This window comes from Elephas maximus, chromosome 3 (assembly GCF_024166365.1).
Source record: "Elephas maximus indicus isolate mEleMax1 chromosome 3, mEleMax1 primary haplotype, whole genome shotgun sequence".
In the NCBI taxonomy this organism is placed as follows: Eukaryota; Metazoa; Chordata; class Mammalia; order Proboscidea; family Elephantidae; genus Elephas; species Elephas maximus.
The window spans coordinates 95610696-95636917 of record NC_064821.1 but is presented as its reverse complement, the minus strand read 5'-3'; the positions used below and the strand labels follow the sequence as shown (position 1 = coordinate 95636917).

Here is a 26222-nt window from a genome sequence, read left to right as displayed (position 1 = left end):
TTCTTTGTATAGTCCAGTTTATTGGATAATTTGCTCAGTATACAGATAGGTGTATTCATGTGCATAAGTAGGAAATTCCTGGGTAGACTTTAATTTTTAAAAATTTTTATTGTGTTTTAAGTGAAAGTTTACAAACCAAGTCAGTCTCTCATGCAAAAATTTATGTACTCCTAGTTGCTCTCCCCCTAATGAGACAGCACATTCCTTCTCTCCACCCTCTGTTTTCGTGTCTATTTAGCTAGCTTTTATCCCACTCTGCCTTCTCATCTTCCCTCGAGATAGGAGCTGCCCACATAGTCTCATGTGTGTACTTGATCCAAGAAGCTCACTCCTCACCAGTATCATTTTCTGTCTTACAGTCCGGTCCAATCACCGTCTGAAGAGTTGACTTTGGGAGTGGTTCCTGGCTTGGGCTAACAGAAGGTCTGGGGACCATGACCTCTGGGGTCCTTCTAATCTCAGTGAGACCATTAAGTCTGGTCTTTTTACGAGAATTTGAGGTCTGCATCCTACTGCTCCCCTGCTCCCTCAGGGGTTCTCTGTTGTGTTCCCTCTCAGGGCAGTCATTGGTTGTAGCTGGGCACTATCTAGTTCTTCTGTTCTCAGGCTGATGTAATCTCTGATTTATGTGGCCCTTTCTGTCTCTTGGGCTCATAATTACCTTGTGTCTTTGGTGTTCTTCGTTCTCCTTTGCTCCAGATGAGTTGAGACCAATTGATGCATCTTAGATGGCTGCTTACTAGCATTTAAGACCCCAGACGTCACTTTCCAAAGTGGGATGCAGAATGTTTTCTTAATAGATGTTATTATGCCAGTTGACCTAGATGTCCCCTACAAACATGGTCCACCAAACCCCTGCCCCTGTTACGCTGGTGGCCTTCGAAGCATTCAGTTTATTTAGGAAACTTCTTTGCTTTTGGTTTAGTCCAGTTGTGCTGACCTCTCCTGTATGTGTGTGTTCTTTCCCTTCACCTAAAATTGTTCTTGTCTACTATCTGATTAGTGAATACCCCTCTCCCACTCTCTCTCCCCACTCTTGTAACCATCAAAGAGTATTTTCTTTTCTGTTTAAACTATTTCTCAAGTTCTTCAATAGTGGTCTCATACAATATTTATCCTTTTGCAGCTGACTAATTTCATGCAGCATAATGCCTTCCAGATTGCTCCATGTTATGAAATGTTTCACAGCTTCATCATTGTTCTTTATCGATGTGTAGTATTCCATTGTGTGAATATACCATAATTTATCCATTCATCCATTGATGGCCACCTTGGTTGCTTCCAGGCTTTTGCTATTGTAAACACTGCTGCAGTGAACATGGGTATGAATATATCTGTTTGTGTAAAGGCTCTTATTTTTCTAGGATATATTCCAAGGAGTGGGATTGCAGGATTGTATGGTAGTTCTATTTCTAGCATTTTAAGGAAGCGCCAAATCAATTTCCAAAGTGGTTGTACCATTTTACATTCCCATCAGCAGTGTTTAAGTGTTCCAGTCTCTCCACAACCTCTCCAACATTTATTATTTGGTCTTTTTTGGATTAATACCACTGTTGTTGGAGTATGATGGAATCTTATTGTAGTTTTGATTTGCGTTTCTCTAATGGCTAATGATTGTGAGCATTTCTTCATGTATCTGTTAGCTACCTGAATGTCTTCTTTAGTGAAGTGTCTGTTCATATCCTTTGCCCTGTTTTTAGTTGGGTTACTAGTCTTTTTGGTGTTGAGTTTTTGCAGTATCCTGTAGATTTTAGAGATCAGGCCCTGATCGGAAACGTCATAGCTAAAAACTTTTTCCCAGTCTTTAGGTAATCTTTTTACACTTTTGGTGAAGTCTTTGGATAAGCATAGGTGTTTGATTTTTAGGAGCTCCCAGTTATCTAGTTTCTCTTCTGGTGTTTGTGCATTGTTAGTAATGTTTTGTATGTTGTTTATGCCATATATTAGGGCTCCTAGCGTTGTCCCTATTTTTTCTTCCATGATCTTTATCATTTTAGATTTTATATTTAGGTCTTTGATCCATTTTGAGTTAGTTTTTGTTTGCATGTCTTTATCTTCTTGAGCTGCTCTTTGAAATCTTCTGTTCAGTTCTTTTACTTCATCATTTCTTCCTTTTGCTTTAGCTGCTTGACATTCGAGAGCAAGTTTCAGAGTCTCCTCTGAAATCCATCTTGGTCTTTTCTTTCTTTCCTGTCTTTTCAATGACCTCTTGCTTTTTTCATGTATGATGCCCTTGATGTCATTCCACAACTTGTTTGGTCTTCGGGTCATTAGTGTTCAACGCATCAAATCTGTTCTTGAGATGGTCTGTAAATTCAGATGGGATATACTCACGGTTGTACTTTGACTTTCATGGACTTGTAATTTTCTTCAGCTGCAACTTGAACTTGCGTATGAGCAATTTATGGTCTGTCCCACAGTTGGCCCCTGGCCTTGCTGTAACTGATGATACCAAGCTTCTGTCTCTTTCCACAGGTGTAGTCAATCTGATTCCTGTGTATTCCATCTGGCAAGGTCCATGTGTATAGTTGCCATTTATCGTTAGTAAAAGTACCAATATTGTTTAGCACTGCTAACATTGCTTACTTTAGTGGCATATGAAACATTTAAAATAATCAGTCAATATTTTATGTGTTTTTAATATTTGAGTACATTTATACTCAAGTTTGATTTGGGTGAAAGTTGGATGTTTTAATTTCTAGGCTGAACAGCCATAACTTCACAATTAATGTTTGGTTATTAAATACTATTAAATAGCAAAGTGCACATTAAACTGTAACCATTTGACAGGCATGGTATGTAAAATTGTATTTTACTCTAAACCTTTTGGCCAAACTGCCAATTTATTTATATCCCTAAAAGTTCTTCTCACAACAGGTTTGGCTTAATAATCACTTGGTAAACTAATTTCTTTCTCAGTTGGTTTGCTGTGGAATTCCAAAACCTTTTCTCACTCTAAGAATTTATTAATTCAGGGAGTGTTGCTAGAATAATAGCTCTACATCATTTGTTAGATTCTACTTCCTTGAACAAGGTTTGTTAATGTAAAAGCAAAACACTATGTTTTCTGTTTTAAAATATAGAGCATGGTTTTGTATAAATGTTACTCTTCAGTGAAATTAAATTTTCTCAAAAATTTGGTTATTTGAACTTTGAAATCTGTGTGTTGATTTAATTAAAAACTTTTTTAGATGAGTCATCCAGATCTTCTAATACAAGTGCTTGGGATTTTAAAAAAAAATGGTGAGTTTTTTTTCCTTTCTTTTTTCAATTTGTCTAATAGCATGCACCATTAGCACAAGATTCTCTAAAGGTAATTGCATTGTGTTGTAGTTATGGCTAACCAAACTAAAACTAAAACTCTTAGCATATTGGAGTTAGTGTATTATATAGGGATGGATACATATATTATTTTAATGGTGTACTAGAAGGTATATGTTACATACACTGAATCATACTTAGTTTTTTGTATGTGCTTTGTATGTCTAGATTTCTTTTAATGCAGAAAGAATATATTCATATAGGTAAAAATACTTTTCAAAGAAAAAAAATTACAGCTGTCTCAAACTAGGCCCTATGTCATACAGTATCATCTGGAAGATTTTCTTTCTTTTTAAAAAATTTTTGTAAAAATGTAAATAACAGAACATTAGCCAGTTCAATATTTTTTACATGTAAAATTCAGAGACATTATGCTCATCATGTTGTGATGAACATCACCACTGTCCATTTCCAAATTAGTCTATCACCATTAACAGAAATTTGGTGCTCCCTAAGCAATGACACCCTCTTTCCTCTTCCCTCCTGTTCCTGGTAACCACTAATAAACTTTGGTCTATATATTTGCTTATTCATATAAGCGGGATCATGCAATATTTGTCCTTTTGTGACATATTTCTTCTAGCATGTTTCCAGGGTTCATCCATGTTGTAGCATGTATCAGTACTTTATTCCGTTTATGACTAATATTCCCATTGTATGTATGTACCACATTTTGTTTATCCATTCGTTTGCTGGTGGACATTTAGGTTGTTTCCACCTTTTGGCTATTGTGGATAGTGCTGCAATGAACGTTGATGTACAAGTATCTGTTTGTGTTCCCGCGTTCATTCTTCTGGACATATACGTAAGAGTGGGATTGCTGAGTTATGTGGTAGTTCTGTGTTTAACTTTTTGGGGGAACCACTAAACTGTTCTCCACAGTGACTACACCATTTTGCATTCTCACCAACAATGAATGGATGAGGATTCCAAGTTCTCCACATCTTTGTCAATACTTGTTGTTTTTTATGTGTGTGTGTGTTTCTTTTTTTGCTCATAGTCATCCTAGTGGGGTATTTTCTTGGTTTTTATTGACTAGATGCTTCTGCCTTAAGGAAGCCTACTTTTTTGTTTTAAAGTCAGTGTTTAAGAGCTCAGGTTGTAGAGCCAGACTTCTGGGCCCAAATTCTAGCTCTCCCATTTATTGGCTGTGTTTCCTTGGGCAAATAATTGAAGTGTTTATACCTCAGTTTTTTCGTTTGTAAAATGGCAGTAATGTAGCATCTCTTTGAAGAGAAGATTGTTATGAGGATGGAATGGATTAAAACCATAGCTGAGAAAAATGCTTGGCATATAGTAATCTCATTAAATTTTTGATACTGCTGCTATTATTATTATTACTGTTTTTTGCCAGGTATACCTGATTTTATGAATCAGTTGTACCCGGCGAAAAAATTTCATTTGGCTTAGAAAAGATAGCTATTTAACCTTAGCCTTACCCTCTCATTGGCTCTCAGGTCAGTTCTAATCTTCTTTCTCTGTCTGTCTTCCCCATCAGCTCTCCATTATGGATTAGATTCTTTTTGGCCATTTTCCTGGGAAATTAGTTTTTAAGAAATGAACTTGGTCCAGTTTATTCTGTAAAGGGATTTTAATATAGTTTTCTTTTGTAATAAATAAAAACCAACACCAAACCAGTTGTTGCCAAGCAGATTCTGGCTCATGGTGACCTCATATGTTGTGGAGCAGAAACTGTACTCCTTTCAAGGCTGTGACCTTTAAGAAGCAGATCTCCAGACCTTTCTCCTAAGGTGCCTCTGGGTGGGTTTGGACTGCCAACTTTCAGTTATTAGTTGAATGCTTAACTGATTGCGCTACCCAGGAACTTCTTTCTTAATAAATGTTGTTGTTCGGTGCCGTTGAATCGATTTCTACTCATAGTGACTCTGTGTGACAGAGCAGAATTGCCCCATAAGGTTTTTAGGCCGTAATCTAGATTGCCAGGTCTTTCTCCTGTGGAGCTGCTAAGTGGATTTGAACCACCAATCTTTAAGTTGGCAGCTGAACACTTAACTGTTGCGCCACCAGGGCTCCTTCCTTAAATACTTGTTTCTAATTGCATAAAAACTCTAAAGCATATAGTAGATAATTGTAGACATAAACCTTTTAAAGAGTGTCGTCTTCTGCTAACATACACGAGTAGATCATCCTAAGCCATGTGATACAGGTTTATAAAACTCGGTCTCATTGTAAAATTGACTCTTCTCTTCATTATGCCTTTCTTATACCCTCTAAAAAGGGCCGTAGTATCACAGTGGTTAAAACACTTGGTTGCTAGCCATAAGATTGGTGATTCAAACTCACCAACTGCTCCTTCTGTAAAGATTTACAGCCTTGAAAACCCTGTAGGGTCGCCAGGAGTCAGAATTGACTCGATGGCGGTAAGTTTGGTTTTTCAATACCCTCTAAAGACCTCGAGCCTAGTATCTACAAGATTTGTTTATACATTTGTATTCAAAACTCCTCATTGAACACTTTTTATCTTAGTCACTATCATATCTTATCATTGAGCTCTTTTTTTCTTTATCAGTATCACCATCTCCTGTGCATTAACATGCTTTCTGGCTCATAGGTCTTCAACATGTATTTTGAAAAAATTAAGCATTCCAGCTATACTACTAGGATTTTCCTTTGAACTTTAAATGAAATATTGTTAATCCATCCATTTTTATTTAGATATTTATGGCATGGGCCTATCTTAAAAGACTTCTGGGTGGAGGTGTGCTTTACCTTATTAGTTTTTATTTAGGAGCTTTGGTTTGATAACTTAGAGAACTAAACTATCAAAGCATTGTTAGTCCTCATTTTGTGACTTCTGTGGAAAAAGCCCTCTGAAGTAAGTGGTGTCCTCTCTATATCTGTGAAGGGTTAGCAACTTTGACTAGATTGTATGCTTGGTAATAGTCTAACCTTTAGGAATGTGAAGACCTTCTTATGGTGATTGGAACTTGCGGACTGTCTAATCTTTGGCTGAAAGGGGAGCCTCAGGAATGACTTCAGTACTGAGTTATTAAAAGGGTGTCCGGGGGCCATATTATGGTTTCTCCAGTCTCTGTCAGACCAGCAAGCCTTGTGTGTGCGTGTGTGTGCGTGTGTGAATTTTAATTTTGTTCTATATTTTTCTCCCACTGTGTCTGGGACCTGGTGATTTCTGATGTATAATTTCTTACCAAAGGGGGTAAGAGATTCTAGTGTATTAATGCTCATAATGAGAAGAGTGGCTTATCTCACAGAAGCAATAAGAGTGATTTTAGAAGGAAACTATTAATGTTTACTGGAGAGTAAGCGTTTGAGAGATGTTGACATTAGCTTACTTGTGTTTATTTTATTTTTTTTCCATATTAGTGTCATATGTAGATGTGGAATCTGATTTTCACGCTAAAGTTCCTGTTGTGGTGTGCAAAGATCGGAAAAGGTTGGTAACGATGGAGAGAAAAAAAAAAAGGCAATTAACCAAATATGTAGTGAACATATCCAAAAGAAAATTACTTTAGATTTCTTCTTGGATTAATATTACTAAGTAGTTTCTATTCACTGAAAATAGCTAACTTATGAAAAGCATGTAAACAAGAAATAGAATTACGTGTCAGTTGAAATAAAACACTCCAGGCAAATCTTCATTCTTTTCTTAAATTTAGTGACTCACCCAACAGTATTGAGCATACTATATGTTAGGTAGTGGTCGGCTCTAGGGAATAGGTAACCAGAACAAGAAATAGCCCTTCGTCTCAAGGACTCATAGTCAATTACAATCTAGTTTTTACTTCACTGAATTGAATGAGTCATTGATGATTGATCTTGCCTTTCTACTCAGATGTCTGTAGGATTGATAGACACTTTTCAAAGTCTCTTTGAAAAAAGGAAATTAATACTATTTGAGTTCAGTGTAAGAGATATGAAAACAATACAGAGATAATAGTGTTTTTTTTTAATGGGCTATTAACTTACTGTATTTCTTACATTTTAAGATTGCTGTATTTTCCTACCCAAAGCTAGAAAGCTGGAAGGGTCTGTGGAGATCTAGTTCATCTTCCTTATTTTCTCAATTAGAAAATTGAGACCTGGAGGGGTTAAGTGATTTGCTCAAACTCATATCATTTAAGGGAAAATCAGAATTGGAATGCAGGTATTGTGACTTCTGTTGTTTTTTCCACTTCACTGTGTCACATTGCCTCTGTATGGCAGTGCTGCATATGTTCTTCTCCCTGCCTCAGAAATATCTTAAGACCTTTGTTGTTATAGTGATTATAACTACAGTTTTGTCACCTCGTATAATGTAGCTCTTACTACCATTTAATCTGTGGGTTAACATGTAAATCTTTTCTAGACTCTACTCTTAAACATGTCATTAAAGGCATAAAAGCTTGGATAGGAAAAATAAGCATCAAGAAGCCTAGCTAGTCAGCTCATTATTTCACTTACAGTTTTTATCATGTATGGCAGTGGCTTAGTGGGTAAAGCAAAAAGATGAAGTAGGATGATGTGTTGCACTGTTTAACTTTGAAGAAATCAGTGTTCTCTCTCATATATATCAAATTTTGGTGAATCTTACTGTTGCTTTTGAAGCTAATTTTTCATGTTTCTTCAATTTATGTGTAACTCTAGTAATGGAAATTTAGTTTAGCTCTAAATTTATTAAAATGTTTTTGTTATCACTTTTTAGGTCTTAAAATATGGTAACTGGGAAGGATAGCCACAGGATTTGAAGTATTCCGTTTTTTAAGGTATTGATGTAGTAAACTTGGTTTCTTTCTCATTCACAGTGGTTTACTTTGTAGAGTGAGTGCAGGAAATGATATGGCATGCCTCACTACTGATTTACTTGCTGCTCTTGGCAAAAGGGAACCTGTCTTTACTCCCTTGGTGTTAGCTTTTCGCTACTGGGCAAAGGTAAGTGGAACAGAATTTAAAAGTAACTGATTTTCAAAATAGTTCATGCTTTTTCTTGTGCTGACATGTGACATAAATCATAATGTGTGTGACAAAATAGTTACCTGGGCCAGACAGAAGTGGTGTGGTAGATTCTGGCTTACGGACATGAAAGTAGTTTCACAGTCTTATAAACTTAATGATAGATACATTTCAGAATTTTTGTTATATTTAATTTATTCTCCTATGTACTATAAAAAAATGTTCTTTTTCATATTTTAATATCCGAGGCTCAAGTTTTGACACATATTGTAAATTAAGGTTCTTTTCTTGGCACATTTTTTCTAATCTCTTAGAAGGTTATTCCCTTCCCTCTAAGTTATTCATAAACCAAACCAAACCCGTTGCCGTCGAGCCGATTCTGGCTCATAGCGACCCTATAGGACAGAGTAGGACTGCCCCCATAGGGTTTCCAAGGAGCATCTGGTAGATTCAAACTGCCAGCCTTTTGGTTAGCAGCCATAGCTCTTAACCACTCTGCCGCTAGGGTTTCAGAATTATTGGTAACGTGCAGTAATTTCTGATTGGGCAACTTTTGAGGATTAGTTATCTAAATTAGAATTATTTCATAGTTTAAAGACTGTGGTCCTCCTGTGCTGTTTCTTTGGTGAAGGCAGGGAGAAGGGGTGGTAAAGTAATTACTAACACCAGTCGAAATGATCTGAAGAGAGATATTTTAACTTTTTGGCGGGGGTGTGTTCTTATTCTGTCAGTACAATCTCTTTCAGTTGTTAGACCAGTTATGAGTAAATTCTCAGTTTTATTCAAAGAAAATGGATTAATAGGGTGTTGGTGGAGTGATAACATCAGAGCAAAAGTAGTGAGAAGATTCTTTTTGGAATTTTTTGTCTGGACTCTCGATTAGAGGATTGCCCCCATGGTTGGGGTAGTGCCAAATGGCTGAGCACAGCTGGAAAAGTAGGAAGCAGTCAGAAAGCCCCGGGTTGGGACTTCTTCATGCTCAAGGTCTTCGTATTTACAGTTTCCACTATAGGGTCGCTATGAGTCGGAATTGACTTCATGGCAACAAATTTGGTTTTCATCTAGAATATTCTTTTCCCAGGTATCCAGAATGGTTCACTCCTTTCCTTATTTCAGGTCCCTGCTCAAATTTCATTTATTAGCATTTCCCAGACCACCCTATGTAAGCATTGCCTCTATCACGTTCCTGCCTTTGCTGTGCTTAATTTTTTACACAGCACTTACTGCCACTTGCCAAACATATATTTATTTGTTTCTGGTATGCTTTTTTCCATGAAATTGTAAACTCTGTGAGGGCAGGGATTTTAATCTGTTTTATTCACTCCTAGTCCCTAGTTGCTGTGTGTCAGAGTTGACTTGATAGCAACTGGTTTTTGGTTTGGTTAGTCCCCAGTGGCGCTTATTTTCCTGTGTCAGCACATAGTAGGCACTCACTAAATATTTGTTGAATGAACGGTCCACTTTCTTCAGAAAGAAGATTTTTAACCTTTGCAAGTGAGGGAGGGTGAGTACCTCCTCTTATTTATTACATTATATACTCTGTGCTTAGCATGATGCTTGGCATACTCTAGAAGTTAGTGTCATGAAATGGAGTAAACCAATTCCAGCTGTAGTTTTTGTGCTAATTCTTTATGTGCTCTTAGGCAAAGTGTTTCACCTATCTGAGCCTCTCTTCTATCTGGAGAGATTATTTTGAACATAATGCATGAGAATATACTTTGAGCTCTAAAATGCTACATAAATATGAGGACCGAAAGACTACACAGCTGCCTGTGGGTTGGCACTTCTCAATTATGCCCTAATTTTTTAATGGTCATAAACTAGTGGCAGTTTTCTCACATACATTCTTTTACTCAATAAAATAAGTAAACTGTATTATAAAAATATAAATGATACACAAATAAGTTATTTTCGCTTTGGAAAAAAAAAAGTGGCCTGCAAACTTTGTTTCCTAGAGTGGCTCTTATGTAGAAAAGGTGCTCATACTGTGATAGCATTTGAAATAAATACGTTCATTCTGATCAGTCAATGAAGGACACAAAGATTTAAAGCTGATTGCAGAGTGGTTCCTGTTGTTATCTGCAACAAAATAGTGTGTTCCATTTTTGGCAGCTAAGAGCTTCTTTTCATTGTCTCAGTTTATTGTAACCGGAAAACAAACAAACAAAAAAACAGTTGCCATCAAATCAGCTTTACCCCATGTGTGTCAGAACAGAACTGTGCTTTATAGGGCTTCAGTGGCTGATTTTTCTGAAATAGGTCACCAGGCCTTTCTTCCAAGGTACCTCTGTGGATTTTAACTGCCAGCCTTTTGGTTAGCAGCCAGATGTGTTAATGCTTGCATGGCCTATGGACTCTGAGTTTATTGTAAGAAACCCAGAAATAATTTCTGGCATGTTTTCCTTCTCAAATATGTATGTATGTATGTGTGTAAATATATGTGTATGTGTATATATGTATATGTGTGTGTGTATATATATATATAGATATAAACAGCTTTATTTTTCTTGAAGGTTTTAAGCCATATTTTGCATATCTAGCAAGTATTTTCCACAGTTTGGGGGCTCATAATCTAGTATATGAATACAGTGTATCCTTGTAACTGATAAAATGAGATTGTAGTTGACCATTAGCTGTCTCTCTTAAGTAGCTATATATTTAGCATTCTAGTAATAGGAAATAATTTTCTAGATAAAGCTTCTTAACTCCAGGTGGCAAAACTCTTCATCTTATCATCAGTCCATTAGAGTCAAACTTAAGTTATCTGACTCAGAGCCACAATTTGTGGTTGACATAAACATTACATTTTAGCAGTATTTGAAACTGAAAAGAGATTCCTTGGTTTTAAGAGCTTTCAGACTGCCTTAACCTTGTTTTTCACTGAGGTGTCTTATAGCGTTAACAGTACATTGGCAGTTGCTTAAAATTGAAAAGGCGCTGGACTCATTCATTATTTAGTATATTTTTTGTTCTAATATTTTAGCTAAATGACAGTTTATCTTAGTGGAATAGCTCAAGTCCTTTTGACAAATGTTTTTTAATCTCTTTTGTTTTTAATTGAATTCTTAAATTCACTGCATCATTGTAGCTCAAGTTCTAGTGCTAAATCTTTATTATCTAATGAAGGGGAAAAAAAATTTAACTATAGACCAATCGTGCTTATACAGTTGCAAAAATCTAAATAAAATGTAAACAAATGGAATACATCAGTATATCGAAGGGTAATACGTCAGGACCTATACATGATTTATTTCAGGAATAGAAAAATAATGATTTTTCTATTCCTGAAATAAACAGTGTCAGAAAATCTGTTAACATAATTTATTAAATAAATAAAGCCAAATAAACGTTAGTAGATGCTGAAAAGGCATGTTATTCCTTAAAAAACCTCTTAAGTAAACAAGAAATAGAAATTAATGATAAAGACTGTTTACAAAAAAAAAAAACTTGAATAACATCATTCTTACCCATGAATTGCTTAAATATATTATATTCAGGAATATTACGAGATATTTACTTGGAATATTATTATTATACATTGTTTTGGAAAATTTAGAGAATGCAGTAAGAAATGAAATGATGAATGTAAATATTGGAAAAGAGAAAATTATCTTTTTTTGCTAATGATATGATTGTATACTAGTATAGACTTTATAATAGTAAAAAACTACTAGGATTAGTAAGAGAATGTGGTGAAATAAATTATAAAAATCAGTAGCTTTTCTTTGTCATAAGAATAACCTGCTAGAAAGGAAATGGAACAAAATATTACTTCCATGACAATGATAAAATACTAAGAAATAAATTTAATAAGAAAAGTACAGGAGGGGAATTATATCATTGAAAGATAAAATGTGAACAAATTTATTCATTCGGCAAACATTTGTTGACTGCTTCGTATATGCCAAACACTGTTCAAGGTGCTGGAAACATATAATAAGACATGCAGATCCTGTTGTCATGGAGCTTACATACTTTTTGGAGAATCAGACAGCTTACAAATATATAAATAACATAACACATGGTAGAGGTTGGTGCTAGTCTGAGAGAATAGCATCCAAAGAATAGCCAGTGCAGAACCTCGAGGGTGGGAATAAGCTCATGAAGAGCAGAAAGGAAGGCAAGTGTGGCTGGAATGAAGTGAGTGAGGGTGAAAGTGGTAAGAGATGAGGTCAGACAGGTAGATATGGCCCATAATAAGGAATTTGGATTTTAAGTACAGTGAGAAAACACAGGAAGGGTTTTAAAAACAATGTATGACTTGATATAATTTATCCTTTAAAAAGGTCACTCAAGGGTAAAATAGAAACAGAGAGCCCAGCGAGCTGCCTGTTGGAGTATCATCCAGAGAAGATAACGGCCTGTGCTAGGTTAGAATAGATAGGAAGCAAAGTAAATAGATTTGGCATAGGTTTTAAAGGTAGAAATTGCAGATGGATTGGATGTAAGAATAAAGGTAGTGAAGTTATTGAAGACCATTCATACATTTTTAGAAAATGGAAGATACCAAGTTCTTAGATAGAGAAACAGTATCCTTAAAATGTTAAATCTCCTTAAAATTTCAAATATAACTCCATTTGGAGTTATCCATCATATTAAATAATTGGATAAAATGATCTTAAAGTTAACATGGAAGAATAAATGAGAAGAGCCAAGAAAATTCAGAAAGAAAAGACTAGTGAGGGTAGACCTAACTTACAACTATAAGACTGCTTTTATTAAGAGTATGCCATTGGCATAGGAAGAGACAAATACATTTATGGAACAGACTAGAGAGCCCAGAAATAGATCCCACTGCATATGGGATTTTAATATATGAAATAATAAAAAATTTCATTTCATTGATAGAACAGTGGTTTATTTAATAAATTGTAATGTTATAATTATCTTTCTGGAAGAAAATGATTTGAATCCTTACAGACTAAATACAAAAATAAATTCCTCTTAAATGAAAAAAATTTTAAATCTTTGAAGAAAATTTAGGAGTATGTATATATGCAACCTTTAGGTTTTGGAGACCTTTTTACTATAATAGGAAACTCAGAAGCTGTAAGCATAATTAAATTTTTTGTATGCAAAAAGCTACCTTAAATACTCTCCTGGTCTCACCTCATCTGGAACAAGGGAGAATGAAGAAAACAAAGACATAAGGGAAAGATTTGTCCAAAGGACTAATGGACTACAACTACCACAGCCTCCACCAGACTGAGTCCAGCACAACTAGATGGTGCCCGTCTACCACCACCGATTGCTTCAACAGGAATCACAACAGGGGGTCCCGGACAGAGCTGGAGTAAAATGTAGAACAAAATTCTAACTCAAGGGGGGAAAAAAAAAAGACCAGATTGGAGAAACCCTAGGAGTATGGCCCCCGAACACCGTTTTAGCCCAGTAATGAAGTCACTCCTGAGGTTCACCTTTCAGCCAAAGATCAGACAGGACCATAAAGCAAAATGAGGCTAAGTGGACACACCTGCCCAGGATCAAGGATGAGAAGTCAGGAGGGGACAGGAAAGCTGGTAATGGGGAACCTAAGGTTGAGAAAGGGAGAGTGTTGACATGTCATGGTGTTGACAACCAGTGTTATAAAACAGTATGTATATTAATTGTTTAATGAGAAGATAGTTTGCTCTGTAAACCATGTAAAGTACAATAAAAAACCAAGAAATCTAAAAAAAAAACTAATAAAGTATATTGGAAAAAATAACATTTTTCAGATGCTTATTTCAGATATAAAGGGTTGTTATGTATAGTGAGGTTCTTAGGTGGCACAAACATTTTGCTCTTGACTGTTAACCGAAAGGTTGGTGGTTTGAATCCATCCAGTGGTGCCCTGGGAGAAAGTCCTGGAGATTTAGTTCCTTAAGATTGTGTTGTTGTATGCCATTGAGTTGATTCTGACCCATAGCGACCCTATAGGACAGAGTAGAACTGCCCCTTAGGGTTTCCAAGGCTGTAATTTTTATGCAAGCAGACCGCTACATGGAAAGATACCAAGTTCTTATATGGTGAGTTCGAACTGCTGACCTTTTGGTTAGCAGCCAAATGCTTAACCACTGTGCCGCCAGGGCTCCATTCCACAAGGTTTGTTGTTAGGTGCCCTTGAGTTGGTTCCGACTTATAGCGACCCTGTGTACAACAGAAAGAAACACTGCCTGGTCCTGCACCATCCATTGAAAACCCTGTGGAGTGCAGTTCTACTCTGAGATGCATGGGGTAGCCATGAATTGGAATTGACTTGACGGTAATGGATGTTTGGTTATCTATAATGTAAAGTTAACTCCTAGAAATTCATGTATAACGTATGAAAACAGAAAAACTGGCAAAAGATTTAATGAGACCATTCATAAAAGAGCAAATTCAAATGTTTAGTAAACACATGAAAATTGTGTATCTTTGTTAGGTTAAAGAAATATGATCAAAGTACCTACTAGATATCACATTTCACCCATCCCATTGGGAAATTTGTGGTAATATCATACCTAGTGTTGAAAGGGGTATGTACACTCATATATTGCTGATGAAAAAGAAAAACTTTTGTAGTATTTTTGGAAAATAGTCTTATAATATTTATCAAAAATTTAAAATATCACATATTCTTCAGTCTAGCCAGCACATTCCTGGAAATATATCTCACAGAAATAAGTACTAGTACTTAGGAAATATGTATAAGGATACATATTACAGCATTTTTTTAGTGACAAAAACTGGGAACAAAGTGAATGTCCTTGAGTAGGGGAACTTTTGAGTAATCATTCAGATCATAGACTATAATTTAACCATTAAAAAGAATGCATTAGATCTGTACTAATTGATTTAGAGGGATTTTCTTGATGCATTGCTAAGGTAAAACCCACATATATTACCATATATAATATATATACTACCATATATATATTACCACATATGTTACCATATGTAAGGTAATATACAGAAAGGTGTCTTATACCGTTTTGGTAAAACAGTGACAAAAAAAATCATAACATCCTGTCTATGTTTATACAGAAAATTGAAATTATATATACTTGTATGTGATTGAGTATAGAGAAATACATGGAAAAATATGTAGAAGGCTGTTAACATTGTGGCAGACGTGGAGATGAGAATATTTTTTGAAAGGTGTCTACAATAAAAGCACTGTGTAAGATTCCATTTAATTAAAGTATTTATGTTTATATGCATGCAGAAACGAATGAAAAGATGATTCAGACATAATGGTTATTTCAGGGTGGTGAGATTTTAGGTAATTCCTCATATTATTCATTATCGTTTGAACTTTTTACAATGATTATGGTAGGAAAAAACAATAAAGTGATTTTTGTTGTGAGGGAAACAATAAAAAAAGAAACCTAAGTGGTGGCAATTCTTTTTTTCCACTTTATTTTGCAGTTGTGCCATATTGACTCTCAAACCGATGGTGGAATCCCTTCTTACTGTTTTGCTTTAATGGTGATGTTTTTTCTACAACAAAGAAAACCTCCTCTTCTTCCTTGCTTACTTGGAAGTTGGGTAAGCGTGAGTTTGTGATATATATGTGCATGTAGATATGTAGTTTGCTCTGCTTAAACACTTTTAAGCTGGAATTCTGGTTTGTCTGTTTGTCCATCTTTTTTTTTTTTTTTTAAATAATTTTTCCACCATACCAATTTGGAATGCCTTTTTATATAGATTGAAGGCTTTGACCCAAAAAGAATGGATGACTTTCAGCTGAAGGGCATAGTAGAAGAGAAGTTTGTGAAGTGGGAATATAATTCAAGTAGTGCAACTGAGAAAAACTCAATTGCTGAGGAAAACAAAGCTAAGGCAGACCAACCAAAAGATGATACCAAGAAGACAGAAACAGACAACCAAAGTAATGCCATGAAGGAAAAACATGGCAAAGTAAGCTTGTTTTTGTTTTTGGCTTTTCTATCTGTAGAATTTGTAGTGCCTTCTGTTGAAGCTATTTTAATAGTAGATTGACTGACTGACCTTGAGCAAGCCTCTTGGCCTCATTTTCCTCATCTGTAAAGTGAGGGGTTGATCTGGTTTAGTTTTCAGTACTGAGATTCCCTAATGAATTTATACCTCATTTGGAAGATTTGTATTGTTTCGGTCATGACAAGGTATTTCTTTATATCTTTTTTCATCTAGACAAGGAAAATTTCCTTCAGGAGTTGGTCTCTGATCAAAACTATAGCATATGGGAATTATGTTGCCAGATTGGTGGAGAAATAAAGACCCTGTGCTCCATGAGAGCATGGCTTGATTATATATATAATCATTCAACATTCATTCATTAAGGACTTGCTACGTGCCAGGCATTATCTTGAGTGTTAGAGAGCCAAAGATGCATAAACATAGTGAATTGTGTCCTCTAGAGGCTTGTAATCTTCTGAAGTAGACACACGCATAATTACAGAAATGTAAACATTCCTGAAACCAGTGCTTTAGCTTTATTGATTTGTAGTTCCCTGAACATACATCCGTAGTCTACTTAACACTTTGTCTTTCCTAGACTACCTTCTGCTCTCTCTGTACACCGTTAATACTTAACCTCAGCTAATGCTCTTGCTTATTATTACTTCACTGATAAAATTGAAGCAATCAGAAGGAGGTTCTACACATTTCCACTGTCATCTACCACCACCTGCCCTCACGTACTCTGCCTTGCTTTTTTTCATAGGGGAACTTCCCATGTTCCTATCTAAAGTCATTTTCTTCACTTATGCATTTAATCTCTTTCTATTTCAGAACATTGCTCTAACAATTCTTCCCTTTCTCTCCTAAATTATCAATTTTTAAATTCTGTATTGAATCAAGCATGCTTTTATTTCTCCATCTTAAAGAAAGATCTCGACACCACTTCCACTATTAGTTACCACCCTAGTCTTTGCTGCTGTTTGCAATAAAGCTCCTCAAAAGAATTGTCTGTATTCACTGTTTCCAATTTCTCTGGTTCCGTTTCCTCTTAACTTTAGACTTTGTCCCCCATCAGTCTGCCAAAACTTGTATCATCGAAGTCAACGGTATCCTCCCTGTTCCTAAATCCAGTGGTCATTTTTTTTTTTCTTTATCTTTTTAATTTATCAGCAACATTTGCTAGTTGATTACTTCCTTCTCTGAAAAAATTCTTCACTTGACTTTTGGGACACCACAACCTTGATTTTCCTCTTATCTTACTAGTTATTCCTTCTCAGTCTCCTTGGCTGGTTCCTCCTTTTCTCAGGCACTTAATATTGTAGTGCTCCAGGGTTCTGTCTTTGTTCCACTTTCTCTTCTCTAACTTGTTCACTCCCTTGGTAATCCCTTCCAGCCACATGTTTCTTAAGTAGCATTTGTATGCAAATGAGTTTTAAATTACAATCTCCAGCCTGACCTCTCTCCTGAACTCTGTAATTGTACATCTGACTGCTTTATTTAATGATTCTGTGTAGCTGTCTAGTAGTTATCTTGAACTTAACAGGTCTAAAACGGAACTCCTGATCTTCCCCTCAAATTGGCTTCATCTGCAGTTTTCCCATCTCAGTTGATGGCCTGTCCTTTCAGTTGCTCAGTCAAAAACATTGGAGTCATCCTCTACCCCTCCTCCTTTTCACACTCCATATCTAGTCTGTCAGGAAATTCTGTCAGTTCTGCTTCGAAATATATCCAGAATTTGACCATCTTTCAGCACCTCCACTGCTACCATTGTGGTCCTAGCTACCATCACCTCTGGCTTGGAATCTACCTACTTGCTAACAGGTTTCCCTCATCCCCTGTAGTCTTTTCTCAAAACAGTAATCAATTTTTTTTTTTTAAACTTAAGTCAGATCATTTCCTTCACCCTGTTCCTCCCCTAAAACCCTTCATTTAGACTAAAAGCCAAAGAGTGCTTACTGGTTAGCGCTTTGTTTATCCTCTTCTAGTATTCTTTTTCTTTACCACAGCCACACTAACTTTCTTGTTTTTTCCTTTAAAATGCTAGTCACATTCCCACCTTAACCCCATTGCTCTAGCTGTTTCCTATTCCTAGAACACTTTCCCTCCTCTTCAAATCTTTGTCCAATTTCACGCTTTCTCAACAAGTTGCATCCTGACCACCGTATTTAACACTGTAACCTTCTCCTGTTTTCACAATCTCAGTCCCCTTTACCGTATTCAACATTTTCTTTTTTCCACATCAGGTATCTTCTTCTCATACACAGTGCTATATAATTAATTGTAGCCCTGGTGACAAAGCAGCTAAGAGCTCAGGCTGCTAACCAAAAGGTCAGCAGTTTGAATCCACCAGCCGCTCCTTGGAAACCTGTGGGGCAGTTGTGCTCCGTCCTATGGGGTCACTATGAGTCAGAACCGACTCAACGGCACGCAACAACAACATGTAATTAATTACTAAGTTATTTATTGTCTTTTTCCCCTAAAAAGTAAGCCGTATGAATGCAAGGATATATATATTTTTTCCACTGACATATCCCAAGTCCCTAGACCACTGCCTGGTACATAGTAGGTACTCAATAAGTATTCGTAGAATTGAATGAATGAATGACTGTTAATGCCTTTGTGCTGCCTAGTGATCACTTTTAGTCAGTCTTCATCTAGCTAATTCCTTCAGAATTCAGGTGTTACCTCATCTGTGAAGACTCCTCTAATTTAGAGGCCCATCTTAGGATGTAGCCTTTACTGTAATTGTTAAATTGTTTCTCCTTGTCCTAGTAGTCTATGAAGTGGGGACCTCACCTTATTTGAGTGGCAGTATAGCATAGTGATTAAGAACATGAACCCAGTAGCCAAATGATCTTGGACCAAATCTTTGCCCTATAGTATCTACTTCATAATGTTGTTAGAATTAATAATAAATATATATATGTATCGCACATGAATGATACAGGGTAGACGTCATATATAAATGTTAGCTCTCATTAATTGGTGTCCCCAGCACCTAGCACAATGCTAGTGACAAAGTTCTAAATAAGTGTTTGCTGAATGAAGGAATTAGTTTTTTGAAAATCTAGGATATTTACTTACTTTTTTAAAGTAATTACTATAATGAGGAACTGTTAGAGTTCTTTTATGCAGTGATTTTCAACCTTGGCTGCACGTGTGAATCCCTTAGGGAGCTTTAAAAATTCCCAATGGCCAGGAGATATACCCCAGGTCAATTAGAATCTTGGGATGGGGGTGGGAGGTGGGAGGTGGGAGTAGTATAGGACCCAGGTATTACTGTATTTTAAAACTCCTCAGGTGAGTCTCCTGTGCAGCTAAGGTTGAGAATTATTGGTTTAGTAGAAATACCACAGAATTCTGGGAGTCAGTAGACTGGGGCTCTGTTCCCAGTTCTGCCACAAATTGACTGCTTTGTGGCAAGTTAATTCTCCATGCTTCAGTTTTTGAAAAGGTGATCTTTAATGTCCTTTCAGACTGAAAATAATTCTATAGTTTTGTGAAGCTTAAATGAAAAGTATTTTTTCTTTTCCAGTCTCCTTTAACATTGGAAACACCAAATCAGGTGTCCTTGGGACAGTTATGGTTAGAGCTACTAAAGTTTTACACACTGGATTTTGCTTTGGAGGAGTATGTCATATGTGTACGGATAAAAGATATTTTAACAAGAGAGAACAAAAACTGGCCTAAAAGGCGAATAGCCATTGAAGGTGAGATGATGTGTTATGTTTCATGTGGAGAATATTTTTCTGTGTGCCACGCCTCATCTGTTTCTAACATAGTGTTATAAATCTCTTGGCTTTATAGCACGATATATGCCGCTAGGTTGTCATTATATATTTTAGATTATTCTTACTAAGTCCATGATAATTTCATAGGATTAAGACTATTTAAAGGTCTTTAATCTGTAAGTATGTTGGTTAGGGTTATTTACTTCTTTACATATGGAAAAATAAAATAATTAATACTATTAATACTACTTCACAGACACATCCAAACGCCTTGAAAGACGGAGCTACTGGGCTGAGGGCTGGGGACCATGGTCTTGGGGGATATCTAGCTCAATTGGCATAATATAGTCTATAAGGAAAATGTTCTACGTCCAATTGTGGTGAGTAGCAACTGGGGTCTTTAAAGCTTGTGAGCAGCACCCTGAGATACAGCTACCGGTCCTGTCCTGACTGGAGCAAAGGAGAATGAAGAATACCAAAGACAAAAGGGAGAGATGAATCCAAAGGACAAATGGACCACAACTACGACAGCCTTCACCAGACTGAGTCCAGAACAACTAGATGGTGCCTGATACCACCACCGACTGCTCTGACGGGGATCACAGTAGAGGGTCCCAAACAGAGTGAGAGAAAAATGTAGAACAAAATTCAAATTCGTACGCATACACACGAAAAGACCAGGCTTGCTGGTCTGACAGACTGAAGAAAGCCCAAGAGCATGGCTCCCAGACACCCTTTTAACTCAGTACTGAAGTTACTCCTGAGGTTCATCCTTCAGCCAAAGATTGGACAGATCTATGGAGCCTTGGTGGCAAAGTAGTTAAAGAGCTTGGCTGCTAACCAAAACATCAGCAGTTCAAATCCACCGCTGCTCCTTGGAAATCCTATGGGGCAGTCCTGCTCTGTCCTATAGGGTTGCTATGAGTCAGCATCGACCCGACAGCAGGGATGGGTTTTGTTTCTTGTATAGGAACAACAGTAACATGTGAGGGTCTTGCATCATAGATCAGTCATGTGTATGAGACTAATGGGCACAGCAGCCCCAAAGCAAAAACGAGAAGGCAGGAAGGGACAGGAAAACTGGATGAATGGAAACAGGGAACCTGGGGTGGAGAAAGGGAGAGTGTTGACACATTGCTAGGTTGGCAACCAATGTCACAAAACAATTTGTGTATTAACTGTTTAATAAGAAACTAATTTGCTCTGTAAACTTTCACCTAAATCACAATTTAAAAAACAAAACAAAAAAAACTTCAACCCTCCATCTAAAGCCATTTCAGGGGTTCCTGTAAAACTGAATATTGTGTCACTCAGCATTTCCCTCTTCCCCTAGTTCAGCCTCCATGTGAGAAATTTCTTATAGAGTTTAGTGCCAAGGAAGCCTGTTTCCTAAAATGTTGGGTTAATAGGGTGGTGAGAGCAAAGAGAGCAGTCAGGCTTCTCTGGGTTTGAATCTTTGGGGTACTTACTAACTGTGTAACCTGAAACAAATCACTTTACCTCCCTGATCATTGTTGGTTTCCTTACATGTCAAATGGAGATAATAATAGGATCTACTTTTGAGCATTGTTAGAAGAATTAAAAATTTTTTGTGTGAGGCCCCTAGCATAGTACCTGCCACATAGAAGATGTTCAGTAAGCACAGGTATACATGAATATGCTGAAAAATATTTTTTGAACAAATTGTGTCAATATTATGTTAAAGTACAATTTTAATATCCAGTTCACATTGTATTCTGAAGTGTCTCGTGTTAAATGTGGCTAAGCTAAAGGAAAAAAGAAATATTGATGGTTGGCAAAGAAGTTTCTGCATCAAATACCAAGAACGTTAAGATCATTAAATATATAAAAGTTAGTAGAATGACTTCTGAATCTGTAATAAAAAATTTAAATCCCACAGCATTTCGCTAACCTTTGGTAGGTACGCAATGAATTTCTGCCCATCATTTTAGTATAGCTTACACATTCTTCTGCTCCCTCAGCCCTAGGTTGGCCTTCTCTATTGTGAGTTGAACTCAGTGATACCCTCAGACATACACTTAAACATGTGCTCACATCTTGTCCTCTCTCACATATAGTAAATAAATGAGCTCTGAAGCCTCCATCCATAATTTCTTTTATTTTTATTTTTTTCTTCTTTGAGAAGGAGGAAAGAGGCTAGGAAAAGGATTTTAGAAAATTGCTTTTTTTTAGAAAAGCAAATTTTTTTTTTTTTGTATTTAGATATCAGCAGAAAATAACAAATGCCCCAGCTTTAACAGTCTCGAGCCTGGCCTATTAATCTTTTTATTTAGTGATCTTCAGTAGTGGAGAAAATTTGTATTGCTTTTGGGGCGGCACTGTTATTTTTTCCTAGGGTGTATTTATATTTAAGGTTTATGGATCAAAATTCCAACAACCCACAAACATTTTCGGAAGTCTGTCATCATTATTAATGCTGAGGATGTAATTGATTGTAGCAAACCCTTTTAACCTAGACTTTTTAGACTGAATCAAACTTAAACTTTTAACTTTCACTTCTTAAAGCCTCTTTATCTCTCTCATCCCTCCCTCTCTTCTATAACTCCTCCTTTCAACCTTTCTTTGTAATTACAGTGCTCACTAAAGCTGAGTCTTAAAGTCAGTATTTAACTTAAGGCTTTGAGAGTTTTAAGTTGTGTTTGTTTAAATTGCGAAGAGTTTATAACTACATTAAAGAATACTATGACAAGAGAGAAAAATTATCAATGGGTTCTAGAGCTTGGGGTTTTCATTCAGCAGCAATCTAAGGGTGTCATATTGTTACAGCTTCCTTTCTAGCAGTTTCATTGTTGAAACTTTCTACTTACTGAATTGATCTCCTCATCCACTCTCTCATCACTTATCTTTACTCTGTTTTCCATTTAGCTTTTTGTTTTCTGGGAGAAACAAAGGGAAAAATGTTGTTATTGTATTCCCCCTACTCAGTTTGCGGGAACCCTCATTGGGATCCTCTGTTAGAAAAACATTGGGAGGATGTATCTGCGGACTCTCTAGCAGTTAAAATCTATTTGTGTAAACTTGGAAATGTATTTTGCTAGTAGAGACTTAGCTACTGACCATTTTCTTTTTTACTAGATCCATTTTCAGTCAAGAGGAATGTTGCACGGAGCTTAAACAGCCAGCTTGTTTATGAATATGTTGTGGAAAGGTTCAGGGCAGCTTATCGGTATTTTGCCTGTCCTCAGAGGAAGGGTGGAAATAAGTCTGCAGTGGATTCCAAGAAAAAAGAAAAGGGAAAAGTAAGCAATAAGAAACCAGTGAAGTCTGACAATATGGCAGCCAACTGTTGCATTCTGCTTGGAGAACGCACGGAAAAAATAAATGCGGAAAGAGATCAACCTGATAAATGTGATGAAATGGAACGTACATCACAGCATTGTATTACTGACAGTGATTTGGTAAATGAACCAAATTTGGCTGAACATGGCCAGGAATCTTCATCTCTCATTACCACTGAAGGCAGTCAATTACAGCCCAAATCAATTAAGAAACAAGATGATTTAGCGCCTTCAGAAACTTGTTTGAAAAAGGGGCTCAGCCAGTGTGATTGCAATGAACATAAGTCCCCTGACCCAGGTGAATCTACCAGTACTGACTGCAGGTCAAATTTAGGAACACAGAGTTCACATCAGATTGTGTGCACTGACAAGTCTGCTACCTCTTGCAACTGCAAAGCTACAGAAGATTCTTCTGACCTTAATGATGATAACCTCCTCACCGAGGAATTATATTATGTGTTTGATAAGTTTATTTTAACCTCTGGCAAGGTAGGATACAGTTTGTAAATAATCTGTAATATTTTGTGGTTGTTATATGACTCTCTGATCTCTCTCTAGAATTTGTAGATTCAGAAATGTGAAAATAATGTCTGTGATGATAGACTGTATTGTTTTGAAATGCCATTTCAGTATATGTTTGTCTTTTACTTTTTGCATTATGCCTATAGTTGCCTTTAAAGAATATATGTAAAGCCCCAAAACATTTCAGCACTCTATTACATTTTTTTTTTTTTTTTTTTTGCTGTTTTTCCATATAACAAAGGATTCATCACATATTTTATTAAAATTAGTTTGGTAGAAGCAGCATATATTTTAAAGTTTGCTCATTTTTTATACTTGTGATATTTTTCTTCCGAAAGGGAAAATACAGTTTGTAAATTCTCATAGTATTCTATTTTAAAGATTTTTTTTTAGAAGCTCTAAACAAATAAAAAGTCGTTGAGGGAGAAATAAGATTAGGAACCAAAAGAATGCAGAAGAGTCTAAATTCTGTCTCTGCAATGAGTTTCTCTCTGGATTTTGGCATGTACCTTATACATGTGTAGCAGTCCTAACTTTTCTGCCTTGAAGTGAGATTGTCTGAACCTTAACCTTCAAAATTGTATAAAATAAAATACCCCAATGAATGGAAAACAAGCAATAACTGCTTTGTTCACAGAAGAAAGTTTTGGCTCCATTATGTTGTTTTAAGTGTAGTGCACATAATGAAAATATTATTATCAGAATCCAGAATTTAAAAATGCTGATACAGATATGTGTAAATAAACTATGTAGAGTATTAAAGTCATCATTCTTATTGACATGCTTTAAAACTTTTAACCTAAGCATTAGTAGTATTTTTTCATTTTATATAAGGCTACATCTGTATCATTTTATTTAGGTTGCAGTATTTAGGGAAGCTGGACTGTTGGAAGAATGAAATAAATGGCAGATCCTTAGAAAAAAATTCTTTAACTATATAATTGCAATTTACTTTTTTTATACTTTATACTTTTATCCTGGAAACTTGGCTTAGGGTAACTATTTTCTTGATTTTTATTGTTTCTAGTCATCCAGTCAACATGGTTTAGAATTTCTTGATTACTGTGTCATTAAAAAAAAAAAATGATTTGTGGTAGTTGTTGTTAGGTGCTATTGGCCTGACTTAGAGTGACCATATGCATAACAGAACAAAACACTGCCTGGTTGTGTGCCATCCTCACAGTTTTTGCTATGTTTGAGCCCATTGTTGCAGCCACGGTATCAGTCCATATCATTGAGGGTCTTCCTCTTTTTTGCTGATCCTCTACTTTACCAAGCATAATGTCGTTTTCCAGAAACTTATCCCTCCTGATAACATGTCCATAGTATGTGAGACAAAGTCTCACCATCCTCGCTTCTGAGGAGCATTCTGGCTGTACTTCTTCCAAGACAGACTAGTTTGTTCTTCTGGCAGTCAGTGGTGTATTCAGTATTCTTCACCAACATCATAATTCGAAGACATCAGTTCTTCTTTGGTCTTCCTTACTAGTCGTGCACCTTTTGCATGCATATGTGGTAATTGAAAATACCATAGTTTGGTTTGGGTCAGGTGCACCTTAGTCCTCAAAGTGACATCTTTTCATTTTAACACTTTAAAGAGGTCTTTTGCAGCAGATTTGCCCAGTGCAATACATTCTTTGATTTCTTGACTGCTGCTTCCATGGGTGTTGATTGTGGACCCAGGTAAAATGAAATCCTTGACAATGTCAGTCTTTTCTCCAGTTATCATGATGTTGCTTATTGGTTCAGCTGTGAGTATTTTTGTTTTTTTTATGTTGAGCTGTAATCCATACTGAAGGCTGTGGTCTTTGATCTTTGTCAGTAAGTGCTTCAAGTCCTTTTCGCTTTCAGAGACCTGACTACCATCAAGAAAGAAGAGACTGGACTGGAGCATACCCTTTGGACCTGGGGTCCGTGTGCTGAGAACCTCCTAGACCCAGGGGCATATTGATGCCAAGACACATTTAGATCTTAAAGTAACACGAGGCAAACAGGTGTTGAAAGGAGACAAGGACCTTTTCCCCAGAGCCAACATAGAGAGAAGGCCTTCCCCTGGAGTTGGTGCCCTGAGTGCAAACTTCTAGCCTACTAAACTGTGAGAAAAAGTTTGGTTGTTCTAAGAATTTCTGTCTTAGTTATCTAATGCTGCTGTAACAAATGCCACAAGTAGATGGCGTTAATACACAGAAATTTATCCTGTCACAGTGTAGGAGGCTGGAAGTCTGAATTCAGGGCTCCAGGTCCAGGGAAAGGCCTTTTTTCTCTGTCAGCTTTGGGGGAATGTCCCCCTTGTCATCAACCTTTCCCTGGGTCTAGGAGTTTCTCAGCACAGGAACCCCAGGTCCAAAGGACATGCTTTGCTCTCAACTCTTCTTTCTTGATGTTAGGAGGTCCCTGACTCTCTGCTGACTTCTCTCTCTCTTTATCTCTTGTAAGATAAAAGGTGAAGCAGCCCACACTCCAGGGAAACTCCCCTTACATCTCATCACGGCTGTGACCTGAGTAAGGGTGTTTTATCCCATCCTAACCCCCTTAT

At 36.6% G+C, this 26222-nt stretch overlaps 1 protein-coding gene across 11 annotated transcripts in view; it reads left to right on the top strand.

Annotated features, from left to right (window-relative positions):
* TUT4 (terminal uridylyl transferase 4) overlaps positions 1-26222 on the top strand; it is a 162708-nt gene that overhangs the window by 83501 nt on the left and 52985 nt on the right. For all 11 annotated transcript variants that reach the window (XM_049879254.1, XM_049879244.1, XM_049879250.1 and 8 more), the window contains 7 exons: positions 3192-3243; positions 6667-6736; positions 8085-8211; positions 15622-15741; positions 15901-16113; positions 19670-19844; positions 22962-23653. In XM_049879254.1, the coding sequence (XP_049735211.1) occupies positions 3192-3243; positions 6667-6736; positions 8085-8211; positions 15622-15741; positions 15901-16113; positions 19670-19844; positions 22962-23653 (1449 nt within the window). The remainder of the gene's footprint in view (positions 1-3191; positions 3244-6666; positions 6737-8084; positions 8212-15621; positions 15742-15900; positions 16114-19669; positions 19845-22961; positions 23654-26222) is intronic.